This window comes from Ranitomeya variabilis, chromosome 1, assembly GCF_051348905.1.
Source record: "Ranitomeya variabilis isolate aRanVar5 chromosome 1, aRanVar5.hap1, whole genome shotgun sequence".
In the NCBI taxonomy this organism is placed as follows: domain Eukaryota; kingdom Metazoa; phylum Chordata; class Amphibia; order Anura; family Dendrobatidae; genus Ranitomeya; species Ranitomeya variabilis.
This window is the reverse complement of record NC_135232.1, coordinates 611719729-611742424: the sequence shown is the minus strand read 5'-3', so window position 1 is coordinate 611742424 and position 22696 is coordinate 611719729. Positions and strand designations below refer to the sequence as shown.

The 22696-nt window shown below is 40.1% G+C and overlaps 1 protein-coding gene across 1 annotated transcript; it reads left to right on the top strand.

Annotated features, from left to right (window-relative positions):
* The first annotated feature begins 9370 nt into the window (after positions 1–9370).
* THBS1 (thrombospondin 1) lies at positions 9371–22346 on the top strand. The gene is made up of 22 exons (XM_077260623.1): positions 9371–9503; positions 10903–10989; positions 11133–11710; positions 11865–11940; positions 12261–12448; positions 12540–12653; positions 12756–12849; positions 13489–13662; positions 14260–14436; positions 14713–14886; positions 14969–15096; positions 15187–15339; positions 15450–15668; positions 15939–16046; positions 16536–16695; positions 16925–17043; positions 18021–18255; positions 18363–18590; positions 18729–19000; positions 19101–19198; positions 19389–19528; positions 20559–22346. Exons 1-22 carry the CDS (start codon positions 9386–9388, stop codon positions 20564–20566), a joined length of 3648 nt encoding a protein of 1215 aa, XP_077116738.1. The 5' UTR covers positions 9371–9385; the 3' UTR covers positions 20567–22346.
* Positions 22347–22696: the final 350 nt, after the last annotated feature.

Sequence of the window (22696 nt, the reverse complement as noted above, 5' to 3'; positions counted from 1 at the left end):
CCAATCTGCCTTCCAATATCCAAAATAAGTGGCCCATGCTTGGATCAAAATACAAAAGGGAAAACCAAGTCTTCCCTCCATTTTCCTACTTCTGCGAGTTCATAGAAAATATTGCAGAGTGTAATACTGATCTAAGTTTTTCCTATGAAGTGCACAGCGACCCTGTTTCATCTCCTAAACACGAGAGTCCACGTCTTAACTACAGGAACCGCGGAGCTCCAATGTCCGTCAAGAAGACTGATGTTCTTCCCACACCTATAGCATCACAAGATAAGAGCAACAAAGGTGAAAAGGTTGAGAATCCTAATCGTATGTGTCCCATTCACAAGAAACCTCACCCTTTAAAGAAGTGCATCGGCTTCAGAAAGAAACCACTCCAGGAACGCAAAGAGCTTCTGAAGAACTTTGGGATATGTTACAGGTACTGCGCTTCTACTGAACACTTCGCTAAGGACTGTAAAATATCTATTAAGTGTTTGGAGTGCGACAGTGAGGAGCATGTGCAAGCGCTCTATCCATCCCAATCTAACACTGCACAGCTTATGCCTTCCCCCACCATGAGGCAAGGTGGGGAGGATGCTGATCAAACAGCAAGTTATATCACAATATCTTCTTCATGCACAGAAGTCTGCGGAGAAGACCTCTGGGACAAGTCATGTGCGAAGATATGCCTAGTGAATGTGTATCCCAAGGGTCGACCAGAGAAAACCGCAAGGGTGTATGTTATCCTGGGCGATCAGAGCAACTGATCAGTTGCAAGGTCAGAGCTCTTTGATATGTTTGACTTAAAGGGAAACTCTCACCCCTACACCCTGGGCACCTGCAGCGGTGTTACAGAGGCCTCTGGGAGAAGAGCAAATGGACTCATGGTGTCTTCTCTTGAGAACAATGTGGAGATACCCTTACCCACTCTGGTCGAATGCAACCAGATACACCAACAGACAGGAAATCCCAACTCTAGAGGCTGCACTCCATCACCCTCATCTAAGGACTTTGGCAGGCAAGATACCAGCTCTCGACAACAGCGCAAACATTCTGATCTTGCTTGGCAGAGACATTCTGCGACTACACAAGGTACGTCAGCAAATAAACGGGCCACACGATGCTCCATTTACTCAACGCTTTGACCTAGGCTGGGTTATTATAGGCAATGTCTGTATAGGAAAGATGAAGAGACCCATGAGGATTTCCTCATTTAAGACTCACGTCCTACCAAATGGTCGCAGCACTTACTTTCAACCATGCCTGCATCATTACTGGGTGAAAGAGAAGATAAGCGATAACAAGTGGAAGAAAGAAACCTCTGATGACACGAACATATTCCTGTTCCGCAATGATGACCTCGGGTCAACAGTGTTCAACTCTACAAGAGAAGACAATCAGCTAGCACCTGCAAGGGAGGACAAAGAGTTCATAAAGATTATGGAAAGGAAATTCGCCCAAGACGATTCAAATAGCTGAGTAGCACCTTTACCTTTTCGTTCTGCAAGAACAAGACTACCTAATAATCTGCAACAAGCAATGGCAAGGTTTTCATCCCTAAAATGCACCTTAAAGAGGCCAGAGAGGGAGAAACATTTTGTCGACTTCATGCAGAATATCTTCGACAGAGGTCACGCAGAACCCGCACCCCCGCTAAAAGAAGGTGAAGAATGCTGGTATCTCCCATCCTTTGCTGTCTACCATCCTCGCAAACCCGACCAAATTAGAGTGGTGTTTGACTCCAGTATGCTCAGTATGAAGGCATCTCCCTAAATAGCCTGCTGCTCACTGGGCCTAATCTAAACAACAACCTTATAGGTGTACTGAATAGTTTCAGGCAAGAACCTGTCGCAGTAATGGCCGACATTCAACAAATGTTTCATTGTTTTATCGTGAGAGAAGACAGCAGAAACTACCTCAGATTCCTATGGCACAAAGACAACGACGTCCATAACAAGGTCATAGACTACAAGATGAAGGTGTACGTCTTTGGAAACAGCCCCTCGCCTGCAGTGGCCATCTATGGATTAAGACGGACAGCACAGGAAGGTGAGAGAGAGTATGGGTCTGATGCTCGTCTATTTGTGGAAAGAAACTTCTACGTAGCTGATGGGCTTAAGTCTCTTCCCACAAGTGAAGAGACAATCGATCTTCTCTCTAGGACTCAGGAAATGCTGTCAACAGCAAACCTTAGGGTATGGCTCCACGGTACGGAGGGGCGGCGGTATCGCCGCAGCGGCGAAGCCGCTCTGCGCTAAGCCCCGCCCCCTTCCTGGGACGCGATCATGCCGGATGTGTTAACTCTTCACATCCGGGATGATCGCTCGCTCCCATAGGGCCCTGTGTTATGCCTTGCGGGGACGCTGCGTCCCCGCAAGGTGTACGGACATGCTGCGATCTGAAAAGACGCGCAGCATGTCCGGAGTCGCAGGGCCGCCGCGTGCGGGTTTCCACGCAAAGTGGAGACGGGATTTCATACAATCCCCTCCACTATGCTGGAACATCTGGACGCTGCTTTTTTGACGCTGCAGCTCTGCGCAGCGTCAAAAAAGCAGCGTTTCCTGACCGTGGAAACATACCCTTAGACTTCACAAGATCAGCTCCAACAGTAAAAAGGTAATGAAGGCATTTCCATCTGAGGATCACGCTGCTGGTGTAAGAGATCTTGTTCTGGGTTCTGACGTTCCTCCCACGCAACGCAGCCTCTGTCTGCTTTGGGATATTAAGCAGGACACGTTCACTTTCAAGGTGTCAGCTTGTGATAAACCTTTCACTTAAGGAGGAGTCCTATCTGTTGTGAACAGCATCTACGATCCTCTCGGGTTTATCGCACCCATCACCATTCAAGGCAAGATACTGTTGAGAGAGTTGACCGCCGAGTGTACAGATTAGGACACTCCACTACCATCCCAGAAACAACAAAGGTGGGAGGCGTGGAAGAAGTCTCTGAAGGTCTTAGAGCATTTCCAAGTCCCATGCTGTTATTCCCCAGGCACCCTTTCAGCCACCATCAGAAGAGAAGTCCACATTTTCTCAGGCGCTTCCACAGAGGCTATAGTTGTCGTAGCCTACCTGAAGACCTTGGAAGAAGATAACAAGATGCATTGTGGATTCATCCATGGTAAGGCAAAACTAACCCCGAAACCTGCTCACTCTGTTCCAAGACTCGAACTTTGTGCCGCCGTTCTGGCAGTGGAGTTAGTTGAAGCTATAAAGGACGAAATGGACATTGCTATTGATTCATTTACCTTCTACACAGACAGTAAAGTGGTACCAGTAACATCGGACCCTGATGCACCAATGATCCTTACTCCTGCTACACTTCTTACTCAGAAGGTTGGAGCTGCAGCAATCCCTCAAGGGAAGTTTGTGGACGGGGACATTTACAGATGTCTGTGGAAACAGGTACAACACTTGTCCAATGTCTTTTGGCACCGCTGGAAAACTGAATACCTGCACTTGCTCCAAAGCCATCACAAATGGCAGACTGCAAAACCTAATCTCCAAGAGGGAGACCTCATCCTCCTTAAAGATAAAGAAGCTCATCGCAACGACTGGCCAATGGGTCTTATCACCAAGGTTGCACCAAGCAATGGTGGGAATATCCGTATAGTAGAAGTCAAGGTTACGAAGGGCGGTTCAACTCGTATTTTCTTCCCTCCAGTCACTGAGCTTGTGCTACTTTTACCAAAGGAGGACATCACATAAAGTCATTGTTTATGGACACAGTGTCAGGACTCTGAACATTTTTTACCTTTTGTGCGTTACTGCCCTTTTCCAACATGGCGTCTTTGGTCTCATGTGCACTTGTCTTCCTGCTATAAAACTCCACCCCAGCCTTCAGTCTGTGCTAGATTATTCTGCCTTGCATCCAGCTCCTGACCTCTGATTACTCCCTGGCTATACACCTGCTCCTGTGAACCTGTGTGGTGATCCTGCTACTCTGCTCTGAGTTCCTGCTGCATACACAAGTCTCTAGTAATCCTCCTTCATCTGCTGCTCGTGTTTACTTATCTGCATTTGCTGGACATGTAAGCTGCTGCTTCTGCTGCAATAACCTGAGACTATTAACCAGGTCTCCCTGGTTGAGCTAAGATATGATTTGAACTCCCTTATAAGTGGAGTGCCCCCAGACGCAGGGCCGCGGGGCACTCGGTACCAGGCTTCTCTGTCTCAGTTCTGGGGTTGTCACGGTGGCTAGACCCGGTCCGTGACCCTGCTAAGGGGCGTCCAATGAAAGTTGTAAGTGGTGGTGCGTGGTGCAGGTCGCGATGAATAATGAGGACACAGGGTTGCAGTCTCTTCACCTCTTTACTGAAGGCTTCAAGGTCCTCAATCCAGAGTACGGTTAACAGGGCTGTCTGAGACCGGCCGGTCCGATGGCACCTCCAGAGTTCCCTTTGCAGGTGGAAATCTGTGCCTACCTTCTAGCGCCTGTGTGTTGTAGTACTTCCCTGCTGAGCACCATGGGATAGTCCTCACAACTGTTGTGTCTGTTTCTGATGTTCTTCTCCCACAACTTATGTCTATTCTGATGTTCTTCTCCATCCCCCAGATGATATGGCTAGGACGCACCCGTATGACGGGTAGGCCTGGAGTTCTTCCGGGACCCTAGTGATGCCCCTCTCCCACAGTTGCCCCCTATGTCTGCATAGGTGATTTAGGTGAGACAGCCAACCTATAATTAACTGCCCTGCCGTTGGTTTGAAGTAATGCTTGGAGCTTAATACTTCCTCGGTGTTCCGGCCACCGGCTACGCGCCTCAGTAAGATGTTGCCTCGATCTTACAGCACGACTCCTACTGGTGTTTTCTCCTTTTTGCTTTGATCTAGTTTCTCACTCTCCACAATAAACCTTGCTTCTTGTCCTTTCTTGAGATACCACCGCGATGTAGTGCAGGCGCGGTTCCTTAACGTTCTTTCCTGTTCGCTAGGCCTCTGTCAGGATCCCACCCCTGACAGGGACCCCCCCTGAATCTTCCCCAGCAACACCCTCTGCCACAGGATGTTGCCTGGTTCCAACCCAGTCAGCTTCTGTCCTAACTTTCTATCCAACCCCCAGTTTTACCAGATTGTGAGGAGTGGCCTAATACATAGCGCCCTTAGCTCCCCCTGGAGGCCAGACTATGAAGTGTATTGGTGTCTGTGATACCTGGTCAGGTGAACTCCTTCAGTGCCATCAGACGTACCATCACTCCCCTTAGCGGCGGAGCATCAGTACTGTAACGACCAGGACTCCGGGGCGCTGCATAAGCATATCTATCTGTGTCTGGACTAAGACAAGGATTTATTCGTGTCAAGTTTCCTCAAGAATAACTGTGCTTCATAGACTTTCTGCTTGATTGCTTGTTTCTCTGAAGTTTCCTATAGACTGCTAAGCTGCGTTTATTATTTGCACCAAGTGTTGTGGACTTGAGTTTCTCTCTGCACCTGTTTGAATCACCGTGTGACAATATAGACTTTACCACTTATAAAACTGTGTCCTGTAGTTGTCTTGTTCCACGCAAAGAGTCTCCTGAGTTATCCCCTATAATTATTACACACAGCTCACGGCGGGGAGCCTACTGCCATATATTCCTTCAGCTGTGTTGGAACATTCGAACATTTGAACTTTCTCCAGCATATTATTGTTGGGTTGGTGGAAGTGTTTGCACGCTGCGGCTTCCCCAATCTGAAGATGGGTTTACGTTTGGACTCGGACTATCCGGCTGTTGAGGACTTCATGCCTCCAACTGAATATTGGACCATGCCAATTGGACTACAACTGTTGTTGTTACTTGCATGCTTGTTTTCCTTTTGTTTTTCAGGTCTACAGTGACATCCCCAGAGGACATCATAAGAATTATGAAATCTAAAGATTTCAGATGGGGAGTGTTATGTCCCATGAATGAGACATTTTACAGACTGTCCTGTACATTTTACATGCTGTATTGCAGTTTCTCATATTATTTATTGTTGCTATGTGTTCCTGTGTTTTGCATAGCTGATATCCTTCCTTTCCATGAAGTTTGTCCCATCTGTCTCCCTCTGCTGAGTGTCATGTCACTTCCTTCTTCTTCTCCCTGTGTCTCAGTCTCCATCTTGGATTCATTAGAGGCACATGTGCTTTCAGCCTGTCTGAAGAAAGTCTTTTTTACCTGCTGCTGTTTATGCATTCAACAAGAATTCTTAAAGAAATCAAAGTCTCTTCTGGATTCTTCATAACATGTGTGCCTGCAGATGAGCTAAGCTATCTGCGAACATCGCCAATTGTAAGTAAGGTGAAGAGATTCAGCATCTCACAGAGCCATATTTGCAGCCACAGGCCCCGGGGACAGAATACCCCCATTTTCCCACTTTAAAACTAAGAAATAAAAACATTTACAAAATGAGCATAATTGGCTCTCATCCTCCACCAAAAATTGCAATGCAAAGATATCAAAACATTGTATGTATTGAAAAATGATACTAATGAAAATCACAGCCACACAGAATTTTTCTCTTATTTTCAAGTACGTTATATGGTAAAATAAAAGGTGTCATTTTAAACTACAACTCGCCTTGCAAACAAGCAAAAAAAAGGCCAGCCTTGCAAAAAAAAAGTGTTATGGTTTTTTGAAGAAGGGAAGGAAAAATCAAAGTACAAGTATGAAAAATATACCAGTGTGTCATAGTAATTATGGAATGGAACCAGGTAGCACATGTATTCAGGTGTGTGTGTGTGTGTGTGTGTGTGTGTGTGTGTGTGTGTGTGTGTGTGTGTGTGTGTGTGTGTGTGTGTGTGTGTGTGGTGTGCATATATACAGTATATATATATATGTGTGTGTGCACAGTGTGTGTATATATATACTGTACATGTATATATATATATATGCACACACATACTCATACTTATATATATATACGTACTCACGCACATATATACATACTCATACATATATATGTGTGTTTGTAAACATATTATGTATCTGTATATAGGTATAAATACATATCATATAGGTAGATAGAGGTTATACTAATGTGGTTGTATCTGTAGCTGCATAAATCAGATATAATGACAGGTTTTAGTGACTCAAAACCAGTTTGCACTGAACTAATGAGTATTGCCTCTGGATATAAAATAGTTTCTGAAACTGAGCGCAAGTTTCCAGCCCGTTGTACCCATAGGCAGCAGAAACATTTTGCCTTCTTTGCATTGCTGCAGACGTCTACCAGAGAGCCTTTCCTTCCCGTCTTGCTGATGTCACAGCCTAAGACATGAATGGAATTCCAGACTTTGGAGCGATATCAGTTCTATAACTCCGCTCGACACATGAATATTTAACAAAGTGTCCTGCTCTGGCTCCGAAAAAAAAATACATTAAAGAGCCAATTCATCTAATCCAAAGGTGGAAGTCATCTTTATGTGCGCTGGTATATTACTATGCCTGAAAATGTTTTCATGCAGAATTGTTAAATTCAGATCAGGGGTTGAACTCTCTATCAATAACCAGATCACATGCTCCCCCTAGTGGCCACTGCGGCAACTTTATTCCCCCAAAAAACCTTTTCCTACATTTAGGCATGTAAATAGGAAGAAAGCAGTTACTCTAGTGCCACTTATTGAAGAGCCAATCCTAAAAATCAATACTGACCCTTGAAAGGGCTTTGTCACATTACCTAGGATAAAATGATGAACCAGAAACTCCATGTGCAGACAAGTGTTTCAGGGTTCAAACCAGTTCTCCTGCTTTGCACTGATAGGGGGCAAAGACCCTGAAACACGTGTCTGCAAATGAAGCTTCTGACTTCTTATTCTAAGTTGTGTGGCAAGTTATGTGGACTTCTAATAGGAAGTTCTTATCCTATTCCTCTATTAAGAAGCTATTAACATATTTAAATTCCCAAGGTAGCATGGCATGATTAGCCTCCCTATGCTGGTTTAGCACTTAATAGTTCACTGCCTGTGTTATGCCAGGTGCTAAGACATCATAATCAAGCTGGTGCTAGATGGAGAACAACCTCGGGAGGGAGAAGCTATGGAAGTGCTCTATCAGAGCACTTAATGACTCATTAGCATATTATTATTATTATTATTATTATTTATTATTATTATAGCGCAATTTATTCCATGGCGCTTTACATGTGAGGAGGGGTATACATAATAAAAACAGGAACAATAATCTTGAACAATACAAGTCACAACTGGTACAGGAGGATAGAGGACCCTGCCCGCGAGGGCTAACAATCTACAAATACATTAATGCACTGATTTCTCAGGAACACAGCAACAGATAGAAGATATAAAGGTGTCAATGGAGTTAACTTTCAAAGATGTGTATGCCCATATATTTTGTTTGGGGGGGTTGATCTTACTAAAAGATTTCCTTTAAAATCAGTATCGACCCTATAATGAAGTGTAAGGCATCTGAGACTTTGCTATCTTTCACTGTGAAGCGGCAATTTGTATAAGAAAGAACACGGTGGTGCAGTGGATAGCACAGCAGCCTTGCAGCGCTGGAGTCCTGGGTTCAAGCCCCAGTAAGGGCAACATCTGCAAAAGAATTTGTATGTTCTCTCTGTGCTTGTGTGGGTTTCCTCCCACATTCCAAAGACATACTGATAGGGAATTTAGATTGTGAGCCCCAACGGGGACAGCGACGATAATGTGTGCAAACTGTAAAGCGCTGCGGAATATGTTAGCACTATATAAAAATAAAGATTATTATTATTATAACTAAGAAGTCACACACAGGACAGTTTTAACACAGCATTAACTTCTGCACCCATAAAATTCCAACAATGTCCTCCCTCGTTTTATCTTTTATTATTCATCATATATTGTATTATATCGTAGGTGCCAAAGAATATGTGGGCGCTATGTTATTAATATTAATAGTCAATGCGCATCATCCTATCTGGTGACTATGAGAAATGATGGCTATAAAGCCCCTTTGTGCCGCGCATAGGTGGGCAGTAGTCGGACATCTGCTACGAACAGCCATAAATATGACATCATTGGTCAAAGGAGCAGACACAACTTTCCTATAATAAATAGGGTACACCATGTCCGTCATGCCCCATTGCACCACCTCACATGAACTAATTCTCCAAGGGGTAGAAAAACCTAGCAACGCCAATACTGTAAGCAATCGCGCCCCCAGTAGGAGTCGTCCCCCTGTGCGGCACAATACAGGAATGTGTCAGTATGCACTTCTCTCTTCTGTATTCCTTTGTTGGATTTCATTGCAATGAAAGAAAAAAAGAAATATGGATCTGTGTCATGTAGAAATTCCTCTGCATGCGTCAGAGGGTAATGGGCAGCCTGTGTGATAGTTGTGTCTCTCCCTCATGTTGTGAGGTAATAGAATAAACAGGAGCCCGTTTCCTGCCCGCCTGCCGCTGATTGGCCGAGGGACACTCCAGGAATGTGTAGGCTCCTTTATATGGAGTGCAGAGAAGCACAGAGACCAGAACGCCTGCAGAGCACAGAGGAGTACAGAGCTCAGCAGAGGAGACCAAAGCCACCAAGAAGGACTACTACTACACAGGACACAAAGAGACGTAAGAGGACGCAGCGCTCTTTACCACAAAACCTTGTCTGCTTGTGGATGTCTCCATAGTCAGTAGGGGATGAAATGTCTTAGATGTAGCTCTGCTTTGAAATGACGAGAGACGTAAAAGTATTTATTAGATAGATTTTGTATTATCAGAAATGGGACTTTACTTGTTTTACGGTCACTTAGTATTTTAGAATATTAATGTTTTTTGAATCTTCATTATAATTGGGCTTATAACTTTATTGTACTTTTGTAATGTCACTTAATCTGCAGCGAAAATTGTATTCATTATTAGTATATTAGTATACCAGTTTTTGGCGTTTTTTGTGGGGGCTGTTACTTGGGGGTTCAGCTTCTGAATCATTTATCAATGAGCATAAAGATAACACAAATTTAGACTATTTTTATATAAAAGACAATGATTTATATTATTTATTAAATCATAGTTCATATTTTTTATACATTATAGGATTTGTGTGTATACATACATATATATATTATAATAAACATATCTATGTGTGTATATATATATACTTACATATCTATACACACTAATAGATACACGCACACATATATTTGTGTATGTACTATACTATATATATGATATACATATGTGTGTAATATATATACATACATTTATGTGTATATAGCACATGTATATAGTATCATGCATATACATAAATATGTATTTATATACTGTATATGTGTGTGTATATATATATGTGTGTGTGAGTATACACATATATGTTATATATACATACACACATTTATATATATATATATATATATATACGTGCATACTATACTATACTAACTAATCAACTAATCAAATATATATATTGCATATATCTGGATCAGATATGTGACTTTATTCTTAACTTTTTTAGCCCAGCTCATAGTCACTGAACTATAGGCGATTTAGGCGAGTTTGTATTTTCCCATATTATAATATTTTTACCTGCATTTATTGAATGTTTTATATAAGTATATCTAGTATATGCAGCATATATAGACAGTTTACATTATACAATATTGTACTACAGGTGTAATATTACACATGTGATTTATTTTCTCTCTGCCCTCCAGCTACACTTTGTTTTTACAGCTTACTTGTAGTTATATAATTGGATGTAATCATAGTGAATGTCATTGAACTTGGTTTTTCGGTGCTCTCTTTATAGTGTTTGTACTTGTAGATCGTTAATTAGATGGTTTCTTGTTAGACTTTGCCCCTTTGCTATGGTGCAGTGTTGCATTCCTAGTCTTGTTACTTCTTGGTATACTTTACCTGTGGCAAATACTAAGGACTTATATGTAAGGGGATGTAAAGTGCTTCTGAATGCTGAAAAGATGGGTTTTAATGAGAAATTATAGAAATCCTTTTTTTTTACCTTTTCTTTAAGAAATCGCAATATACGAGAAAATGGGAATAATGAAGGGAATATTTCTGTTGGTAATGTTGGCTGTGCCTCATACAAAGCAAGCTTCAGGTAAGTTTCACCCCAGGTCAGCGAGGAACTAATGATGAGTTCATTAACTTTAATATATTCTCTTGACAGTTGAGTCTTATTGATAAATACAGAATTAGATCACCTTCTTACATTGCTTGAATTTGGTCTTTTCTCTATCACAGAAAATGGAGCAGATGACAACAGTGTATTTGACCTGTTCGAGTTGACTGGACTCAACCGTAGGATCGGTAGCCGTAAAGCCCTAGGAGTCCTTCTAGCCAAAGGTCCAGACTCATCAAGCCCAGCTTATAAAATTGAAAATCCTAGTAAGATACCACCAATTCCAGAAGATAAATTCCAAGATTTGCTGGATGCTATTCAAGCCGAAAGGGGTTTTATCTTGTTAGCGACGTTGAAGCAATTGAAGAAGACCAGAGGTGCTCTGTTGTCTATTGAGAGAAAAGATGGCTCAGGCCATGTATTTAGTTTGACCTCCAACGGTGAAGCTGGAACACTAGACTTGAGTATGAGCGGAGACAACAAACAGCAGGTAGTGTCTGTTGAGGAAGCTAGACTGTCCACCGGCCACTGGAAGAACATTACCCTTTTCATCCAAGAAGATCGAGCCCAGCTCTATGTAGGATGTGACAAGATGGAAAATGCTGAGCTGGATGTGCCCATCCATCATGTTCTGAATGGAGATTTGGCAAGCAATTCCCAACTTAGAGTGGCCAAAGGAGGAGTGAAAGACAACTTTCAGGTAGGTCCTACAACAACAACTCACGTAATGAATCATTCTTAGACAGTGGTTTACCTCATTCATTTTGCATTCATTTTACACTAGTGGTGATGACTACATCACTTTACTAATGTTCAAGACGACTCAAAGGTAATTGATGCATCTTTTTCTACAGGGTTTGCTGCAAAATGTGCGTTTTGTGTTTGGAACCAGCATGGATGTAATTCTTAGGAATAAAGGCTGCTCTAGCTGTAAGTATATTCAGTCGATTGACACTAACATATCTTGAAGATAGTCTGCCTGCTATTTGCAAAGCATCACAATTATTGCACGTGTTGGACCATAAACCCCTACCTTGGATGATCACAATGGGTGTAGACCTCCTAATAAACATCCACATTAGTTAAATTAAGTATTATAGCTAAATCACTAATCTTGGTGGACTTCAGTAGCGTAGAGCTGAGTAGATGACCCAGAATAAGTCATCAGTTCTACAAGTGTTGAGATCTAGTCGTTATTTTTCCAGTTAGATTAACTTCTATATTTCTACATTCTTTGCTATTCTCTACAGCCAACTATGACATGGACAATTCTGTAAATGACTCGCGCCCAGCTATTCGCACCAATTTTATTGGCCACAAGACAAAAGACTACAACGGTGTCTGCGGTCTTTCCTGTGATGACTTGAACAATATGTTTTTGGAAATGAAAGGTCTACGGGCAGTCATCTCGACTCTTCAAGACAGAATCGAAAAAGTGGTAGGTGGAATTTGAGCAATCGTTTAAGCAAAAATTAATACAATTCTTTAATAAATATGGAGTTTAATCTTTTGATCATATATTTTTGTAGAGAGAGGAAACTAAGATGCTTGCCAGTGTGGCACCGGGCTGTCTACATAAAGGCGTGAAATACAACAATAAAGATGAGTGGACCGTGGACAGCTGCACTGAATGTACATGCCAGGTACAAAAAACTTTCTATTGCCAGTCTGTGGGGAATGATTAACATTATTTTTTTACCAAATTATGAATATTAAGCAAAACCATTTTGTGTTTCTTTTGGTAGAACTCCATAACTATCTGCCATAAAATTTCTTGCCCCTTCGTTCCCTGTACCAATGCAACTATCCCGGATGGTGAATGCTGCCCCAGATGTTGGCGTAAGTATTCTATAAAAAATGGTCTTATGAAGTTTAGGTGTGAGGACTTAGAGGCAAGAAGCACTTGATATTGTGGAACATAAGCTGGTGATTCATATTCCCACATACCTCGATTAGCATTTTCTGTGTTCAGGAGTTGCATCTGAAGCCTCAGGCCGAACATCTAATTTAAAAGGCGTAGTGACAAATATGCAGAAATTAATCTTGTAAATGCTGAACAAGTTGATTCAGGACAGAGATAAAATAGCTCTCATGAAAGTAGGACAGCTGCAAGTGCTGAACGTTGATAGACCTGCTCAGTCCTGTGAGCTTCATATTTCTATCTCCTTGGCATGTATGGAACTCCCCTACAACAAATCCTCAGCTTGTATAGCCAAAATCCTCATGTGTCTACTAAAACCTTTTTCCAATTATCATAAGTTATGAGTCTGCTTCTTTCACCATCACAGACATGCGCTTCTGGTTTTAATAAGCCTTCAATTTAAATGCAATTCATTTTATCTGTCCATTACCATGGACCATTTACACAAGAGATTTATGAGAGCTGAACTTGTACTCCAGTAGGCCAGATAAGGTCTTAGTTTTACTGTAAGAAGTGGGTAATATTTTATTAAATGTTTGTTTTTTTGTTTTTTCCAGCAAGCGACTCTCCTGATGATGGTTGGTCACCTTGGTCTTATTGGACTCCATGCTCGGTGACATGTGGTCATGGTGTTCAGCAAAGAGGAAGATCTTGCGATAGTCTTAATAATCGTTGTGAAGGATCTTCAGTGCAAACTAGGTCTTGCCATATCCAAGAATGTGATAAGCGATGTGAGTAAATCAGATTTGAATTATGAATTTTGCTATTGGTAGAGAATTGAGTTGGCGATATGTAAGTCTAAAAGCCCCCCATACATATTATACTAATGACAATCACACTCACCGATATCGACGGGTTCAGCCTACGTGCTAATGTATATTAGGGTACAAGGGTAGATGCTGATCGGGCATGTTCGATCTCAAACTGTGCATCACTTTGTTCTCTTGGAGTTATCACCCAAGTTGTCTGTTGATGTTGGTAAATCAGATTTAGATTACAGATTTATATGTTGGCAAAGACTTGGGGTGGTGAACAGCCATCTAATGTGTGGCCTAAAGACACCAACGTCATATTCCATAATTCTAATCTTTTATGTACTGTGTATTATAGTTGTTTTTCAACTATCGTTCAAAGTTCAGATGTAATCTTCTTAAGTTCCTTTAGTCCTTTGATGGTTTTAGGATTTGGGATCACTACATCTTTAAAGCTGAAATAAACATTTTCCATTGTTGTGGTACAGACTGAACTGAGCGATTTATAAGCCAGCCATTTAGATTTTGGATTAAGGTTTTGAGTTGTAACAAATACAAATATTTTATATACTTTAGTTAAGCAAGATGGTGGCTGGAGTCACTGGTCTCCCTGGTCATCCTGTTCTGTGACCTGTGGAAGTGGTCAGATCACTAGAATCCGTCTTTGCAACTCTCCGGTTCCTCAGTTAAATGGAAAGCAATGCTTCGGAGAAGGACGGGAGAACAAGCCATGCCAGAAGGATCCTTGTCCAAGTGAGTGTTTTATATCATTTTTTACTTATTTTCTTGTCATTATTGTTACAATAATGGAGATTCACTAAAAGATCACAAACTGCACAAATGAAACAAAGCCATGATTTATTATGTCAACTTTCCAGTGTGTGATAAGTGTGACGATTCACTAAAGGTCACATGGGGGAAAATCATAGGCTTTCATAGACCCTTCTTTGTTTCTATCATGAATGCATTGTTCTGTCATGTAGAAGAAATTATTAATAAACTTTTTGTCTGACACCTATTTTTTTCCAGTAAATGGCCAATGGGGACCATGGTCACTCTGGGACACATGCTCTTTGACCTGCGGAGGTGGTATGCAGAAACGGGAGCGTCTTTGTAACAACCCCATGCCCCAGTATGGTGGCAAAGATTGCCTTGGAGAAAATGTTGATAGCCAAATCTGCAACAAACAAGAATGCCCTATTGGTGAGCTATAAACAGAAGTTGACTTTGAAGTTGTAAAACATATTTTGACAGATTTTAACATAGACTTTTTTTTTTTTTAAAGATGGCTGTCTATCCAATCCTTGCTTTGCTGGAGTAAAATGCACCAGCTTCCCTGATGGATCTTGGACATGTGGTTCTTGCCCAACAGGCTACCGAGGAAATGGTGTTGAGTGTTCGGATGTTGATGAGGTTTGTCACCTTCATTGAATCTTTGCTTCATAATACACATCATAATCAACATTTATGTTATATTTATGGCATACATATTTGTCCTTACAGTGTGCGGAAGTGCCTGATGCCTGCTTCAACCTTAATGGAGTGCACAGATGTGAGAACACAGAACCTGGATACAACTGTCTCCCATGCCCTCCACGATACTCTGGCACCCAACCATTTGGCAAAAGCATTGAGGATGCCAATGCAAAGAAACAGGTTGGTCACACTTTTCTAGCTGCATACAATTTTTGCCTTCAGTAGTAGGATGGCCAATGTAAAGCATAGAATACAGCTCATCGTTATATACCTTTATTTTGGTATACTAGGTCTGCAAGCCACAGAACCCCTGTGCTGATGGGACACACAACTGCAACAAAAATGCAAGATGCATTTACCTTGGCCATTACAGCGATCCCATGTTCCGATGTGAATGCAAACCAGGGTACGCTGGCAATGGCATCATTTGTGGTGAAGATACAGATCTAGATGGATGGCCAAATGAGAACCTCACTTGTGTTGCTAATGCTACTTATCACTGTAAAAAAGTAAGTAGAACTGGAAAGTCTTGTCTGGTGGTCTACCAAAACTCTTATGACAGAGAAGAAGGGATTGATAAGTTGAATTTCATTGTTGATCCTTTTGATCTCCCAGGAGATAAGCTGCTTCCAGAGGTGTCTGGTAGTGCTTACTCCACTCTCCTCTTTAAAAATACTTGGGCTCTTGATCAAAGCAATTGTGCAAGTGTATGGGGGAGGCGGGAGAGATAACTCTCAGCCAAACTGTGCTCAGTTAACTCACAATGTTGTGTCCTCCAGGATAACTGCCCAAACCTCCCTAACTCCGGTCAAGAAGACTATGATAAAGATGGAATGGGAGATGCTTGTGACAGTGATGATGATAATGATGGAATCCCAGATGATAGGGTAAGAAAACAATGAGCATATTCATGTTTTCAGCACCTCAGATATTGGGTTTCTTGGCTTTACTCTGAATTAAACAAAACGGCAGGAAAGTAAACACTGCTGCCTTTTTTGTAGGAGAATATATCATACAGTTGTGACATTTGCCCAGTAAATTGTGAAATCTTTTGGCCAGCATTATACTATGAAGTGTTTTGCTAAGACTGGACTTTGAAAGTGAAATTGACCCTAAGCGTCCTGCAAACAGCAGGATACAAAACTTTGCAACAAGCAGATGTTACCCTTCTTAAATCCCATACGTAGATTCTGACATTTAAGTGATACTTTTTGAGCAAAGCCTACAAAACTTCAGAGTTGTTTGCTTGGGCTAAAAATATCACATCTAAGTAGTCCGAGCAAACTGTTAAAAAGAAAACGTAAAATCTAACTGGACAAACATAACAAAACATGGTAAAATTGCAAAACTGTAAGAGTTTATTTTTTCTTTGGCAGGACAACTGTCCACTTATTTATAACCCTGCTCAGTACGACTATGATCGTGATGATGTTGGTGATCGTTGCGATAACTGCCCGTACAACCACAATCCAGACCAAGCTGACACAGATGCCAATGGTGAAGGAGATGCCTGTGCTGTGGATATAGATGGAGATGGTTTGTATTCTTTTACTTCTTGAATCATTGTGTTAATTTTGGAGAAGTAACATATTTTAGATAGTGGTGTAACCCAAACCTAACCTTGCTAGTAATAGTAGAATTATCTTTGACGCATATTGTTTTTAACAACATCTATAGGTAGTCAGTCATTACTTGATTATATGCTACTTTCAAACAAAGATTGGGTAGATTTTAATCCCATCATACATGTATTATGAATCTACAGGTATACTTAATGAGAAAGACAATTGCCCCTATGTCTATAATGTGGACCAAAGAGACACAGATAAAGATGGTGTTGGAGATCAATGCGACAACTGCCCATTGGAGCACAATCCACAACAGGTAAACACTCGACTTTTGTAAAGTATTGTAGCAGTTTTATTGCAAAGCCATTACTTTAGGAAGTGAGGAATTTGCTGTTACACTGACCCATGGAGACTCGGAAGGTCTGCAAGACCCTTCTAACCCATAAAAGAGACATATAGTATTGACATGTGTCCTTTCTTACCTTTTGTGTTCAAGATTATGAGATGAATGTAACGAGATGGCTAGCTTTGAAAAAAACATAATTTCAAGATATCTTGACCCAAAAGGAAAGATAATGAAGGGCACATCAGTATGACATTATGATAAAAAGCATTTGCCAGCTGGTACATCAAATATAGCTTCCATGTTACCGTCTATGTTCTTCTGACTTCTGAGGTTTCAGCATATCAGACTTCAACATTTTACACTAGTGTGAGAAGACTCTACGTAAGCGTCAGCGGATAGCTGATCATGAGGATTACTAGTTTAGATCAGCCTGTCTGTGCCATTCTGCATATCATGGATTAGCTACTTTTGTAAAGCCCTTCCTTTTTAATCTTCCTACATTGTTCATTAAGCTGGGCACATGCATAAATTCCATAGCATCACGATTCAGAATTTTTGCTTTCAACAAATGATTTCCCACAAAACAAGACACACCTAATCTTTGCAAAAATAATGTTCTACGTACAACACCAGATTTAGTCATTCCATTCCCAAGGGCTCCCAAGGGATTTCCACTACTATTGTTGGCAGCATATCATCATAGGGAGCCAATATGCCAACATAAAAGTAGTACCACGAGTTTCCTTAATACCATGGTACTTTTCTTCAGCCTAAAATCAACTGTAGCCCAAATCTACTTCATTAAGCATATTTCATTTGTGCACGTCAACAATCATATCATTTTGTCTAAACAAATGTTTGTGGTGACGATTTATACTTGCATGGCTTCAAGTCAATCGCCTCCAATACAGATGGCTGATATTCTTCCTTTCTCTCTTCTATTTTAGACTGATTCCGACTCAGATCTTATTGGAGATCAATGCGACAGCAATGAAGATATAGATGAAGACGGTCATCAAAATAATCTGGACAATTGCCCATATATTCCAAACGCCAATCAAGCTGATCACGACAAAGATGGCAAGGGTGATGCTTGTGATCATGATGATGACAATGACGGTATTCCAGACGAAAAAGATAACTGCAGACTGGTGCACAACCCTGATCAAATCGATAGTAATGGTAAGCTGAAAGTTAATGGTTTGCGATGGAAAGTAGAATAAGACTCATAAATGACCCGTATATCAAAAGATGCTTCAGACTCAAAGCAAACTCTTTACCATTTCCAGGTGATGGACGTGGTGACGTGTGTCAATTTGACTTTGATAATGACAACATCCCAGATGCTGAAGATGTTTGTCCAGAAAATGTAGGGATTAGTACAACTGATTTCCGTAAATTCCAAATGGTGCCATTGGATCCTAAAGGAACTTCCCAGATTGATCCCAACTGGATGGTCAGGCACTTTGGCAAAGAGTTGGTTCAGACCGTTAACTGTGACCCTGGCATTGCAGTCGGTTAGTATCTCTAAAAGTCAAAACTAAAAATGTCTATAACATTATTCAGATGACTATTTCAGAGCTGCTATACATACTGTAGATCATATTGTCATTTTTTTATCAGGTAGATAACCTCTGCTTTCATTTTCTCCTCAGGTTTCGATGAGTTTAGCGCAGTAGACTTCAGTGGCACCTTCTTCATTAACACTGAGCGTGACGATGACTATGCTGGTTTTGTATTTGGCTACCAATCAAGCAGCAGATTTTATGTGGTTATGTGGAAACAAATCACCCAGACCTATTGGGACATGACTCCTACCAAGGCTCAGGGTATCTCTGGTCTCTCAATAAAGGTTGTTAACTCAACATCTGGGCCAGGAGAACATTTGCGTAATGCTTTGTGGCACACTGGAAACACAGCGGGACAGGTAAGCCAATCTTAATAGAAATGTTCTAGGTATAAGACATTAGGTTCTACCAGTGTGCCACATTATTAATTGTCTTTTTTGCATATATTCGTCTCCACAGGTTCGTACTTTGTGGCATGACCCTCGGGAAATTGGCTGGAAAGATTTCACAGCTTATAGATGGCATTTAGTTCACAGACCAAAGACCGGATTCATTCGGTAAGAAGAATATTACTTGCATGGAAGTCAACAAAGGGGTTTTACGATAAGGGATAAAATTCATAAATATGAGGCCTTAAATTGAGTTAAGCTTACCAATATATTATATAAAGGATAATAAGCTCTTGGAAAATATATATGATGGCTTTTTATTTTTGCTCACCACATTTTCTTTCTTGTTTTCCTTTAGTGTTGTTATGTATGAAGGAAAGAAAATCATGGCAGACTCAGGACCGATTTATGATAAGACATATGCTGGAGGAAGACTTGGTTTATTCGTCTTCTCACAAGAGATGGTGTTTTTCTCAGATCTCAAATATGAATGTAGAGGTGAGTAATGTTATTAGCTTAGTAAGATCTATTACATTTAAAAAAAATAAAATCCTCAAAATTGACTCTGAGTCCTCCTCAAACATTCACATTGAGTCCTTCTCAAACATTCACTGTAAGTCATACTTAAAAAGTAAAGGCTCTTTCATAAAACTTATCACATATCAAAGTGACCCTCACAGATCACAGAAATGAATAGGGCAGAAACACTCAGTCAAGTTTTTTTCTTTTTGAGTTGTGGCCTATTCTGCTTGGCTCTCCTTAGAGTTAGAGTTAGCTATGTACAAACTCTTACACATCTAATAGCTCTTCCACTGCCTTTTCTTATTTAGTCAAGCAAAGTTGATCACAGTTGAAAGAAGACAGTCAGCTAAGCGCTTCTGCTTCTTTGTTTCAGCGATCGGTGAGAGTCTCACAGGTCACTCAAAGGGAGAGAAGTGCTTAGCTAAGTGATATACCTCTTCAGCTGTGATTGACTTTTCTCTGAGAGGTGGGATTATTTATATACAAACTTGAAGACTTCTATGAGCTCATACACTGCTATTCCCATCTACTCAAAGAAAGTTGATAACAACCAAAGAAGCACAGTGCTCGGCTAATGTTTCAGTCTGACCTCCCAGGCACTCAACAATCTCAAAGTGTTCATCCAAGAGTTGTATCTCTTCACCTTTGGACTCATTAGAAAGGTAGAGTTAACTGTGTTCGGACTGATAGAATTCTAGGAACCAGTAAACTGCTAATCTCTTCTACTCAAACTGAAGTAATCCCAGCCTAAAGCTCACAAAAACTTGTATAAGTTTTGTGTTTTAACACAAGTAGGGCTCATTATCCTTTTAGCCATCACTACCATTGTAGCATTGGCCAAACGGGCCAATGTGCTATGTACCACTCATCGGACTTTTCACAGGGCATTACACAGTATATTAGTTTTACCTTGCATGTGCCTTTTTAGAGGAGTACTAAAACCTTGTACATACTGATTATGTCATGTCATTCTAAGTACTGACTTCTTGTCTTTTCTGTCTTGCAGATTCATAAAGTCCAGAACTTATGCATTCAATGAATGTTACGAAACCTCATAGCACCTTCATATATGTTAGATTTGTTCCATCTCTCTGGACAATTTCTTACATCCCCTTTTTATTTTGCTATTTTTTCTTGGTTGAAAATATCTACTCCAGAACCTAAAACTATGGAATGGACATAAGGTTAAAGTATTGTTTTGTTTGGTCTGAAATCTTGGAGTCGATCTCCATTTTTTGGAAAGAAAGGCACAAGTCAACCAAGGTAATAAAGACATTTCTCCTTCAAGTGCCTTAACAAAATATATCTAAAGAAAGATGTAATCAGAAATCACATTTTTGGAAAATGAAAACCGTTTCAAAACTCTTCTATCTGCAATATATTTGAACCAAACAACATAGAAAACTACTAATGCACAAAATTGACATTTTACTGGAGTGGTTGCTTCACCACTGAAGAGCAGAGTTGCAATAATTCAGGAAACAAGGTGTTTTTTCTTTTTTTTTGTTTGTTTGTTTGAGAGACAACATTCTGTCATTGCCTATGAAATCACCAAGTCTGTTAATACATGGTATACTGATGTAGCGTTGTGGCTGATCCAGGTGCGTGCATGATCGGTGGAGAAAACATATCACTGCCTGGATGATAGTGTCTATATGTAGAATGTGGAGCGAGTCTAGGTGTGTCAGGTGAACCATATGTTTGTTCGAATGGGTACAAAATGCACTTTTTTTAGCATTTTGCAAATATATATATATATATTTGTTCAATATGATACATATCTGTTGGTGCAAAAAAATAATAATAATGCATTGACAAAAACTATTGATGACATAAATTTAGAAATACAGGTATAAATGATGGAAAAAACGAAATAAAAAATGTAAAAAAAACAGGACACATGGTAATGATGTTGTTCATGCCTATCAGGGGGGGGTAGACTAGACTCAGCCTTCATGTGGCTAGGATGTTGGGTTTACAACCGCACTATAGAAATGTGCACGACTGAATAGTGTGTTGAGAACCAGAGGGAGAGCAAGGCAAGAGGGGTGGAGAATTTAGGTACACTGCACTCTCTGTGCGAAATGTTAAAATGCAAACCATATGTCTCATTCTACACAGTAACACAACACCCTAATTACGCTGCGGCAGGTAGACAGTCCTCCGCTGCAAAAAAAATAATAAAAGAGTTAACCAACAGATGAAACCTTCATGTACAAATATTACCTCATTGTGTGACTGAGAAGCCGAAAATGTCTTGGATTTGAGAGGATTAAAAAAAAAAAATTGAGAGCTATTTAAGAATAAAAAAAAACATAAAAAATCTACTGTAGTGTTAATCGGATGTGTATATAGTTACAATGACTTTGTACCCTCCCCAGGAAAGTATTTTACATTTTTTTATTATTATTATTATGAAAGAGTATTGTAATATTTTTTTTTTTTACATTTTAGAAATTCCGTTGCTTATTATTATTTTTTTTTGTATAAATGATTTTTTTTTATTTGTGTTGCTGTTGTTTAGTGTTATGGGTTGTTATTTTTTGTAGATATGCTATTTAAATAATTTATGAGGAAACGCTTCCCGTAGTGTCCTGGCTCCTATTTGTATAAACTGTTTTGCACTTGAAAAGAGCTTTGCAATATCTGTCCCGTTTTTTTTGTAATATCAGTGTATACTGTTTGTGATAAAGAGATTACTATGCCTTTTGTACACTTTTTGAAATGTTAACTTTTTTTGTAAATTGTACAGCGAATATTGTCATAAAATATGAAAATAAAACAAAAAAAACTATTTTGTCTTTTAATAGTTTTTTTCTTTTTTTTTTTCTACCGATTTCATTTGAACCAAGAGTCTCAAGATTTTAATTATTCTATTTCAAAGGAAAATAAAAAAGAAACATATATATGTAATGATAATTTATTTATATGTATATATATATATATGTATGTATATATGTATATCTAATCATCATCTTTAAAAAAATATATATTTTAATAGGAATCCCGTGTCTATAAAAATAATTCTAATTATAAAAAACACACTATATTAGGAGCAAACTTGAATCTTAGAATGCCTCTGATTTCAGAAGCATAACTCTGCCCAAAAAAATAATTTTAGAAGGTTACATCTAATGAAATATA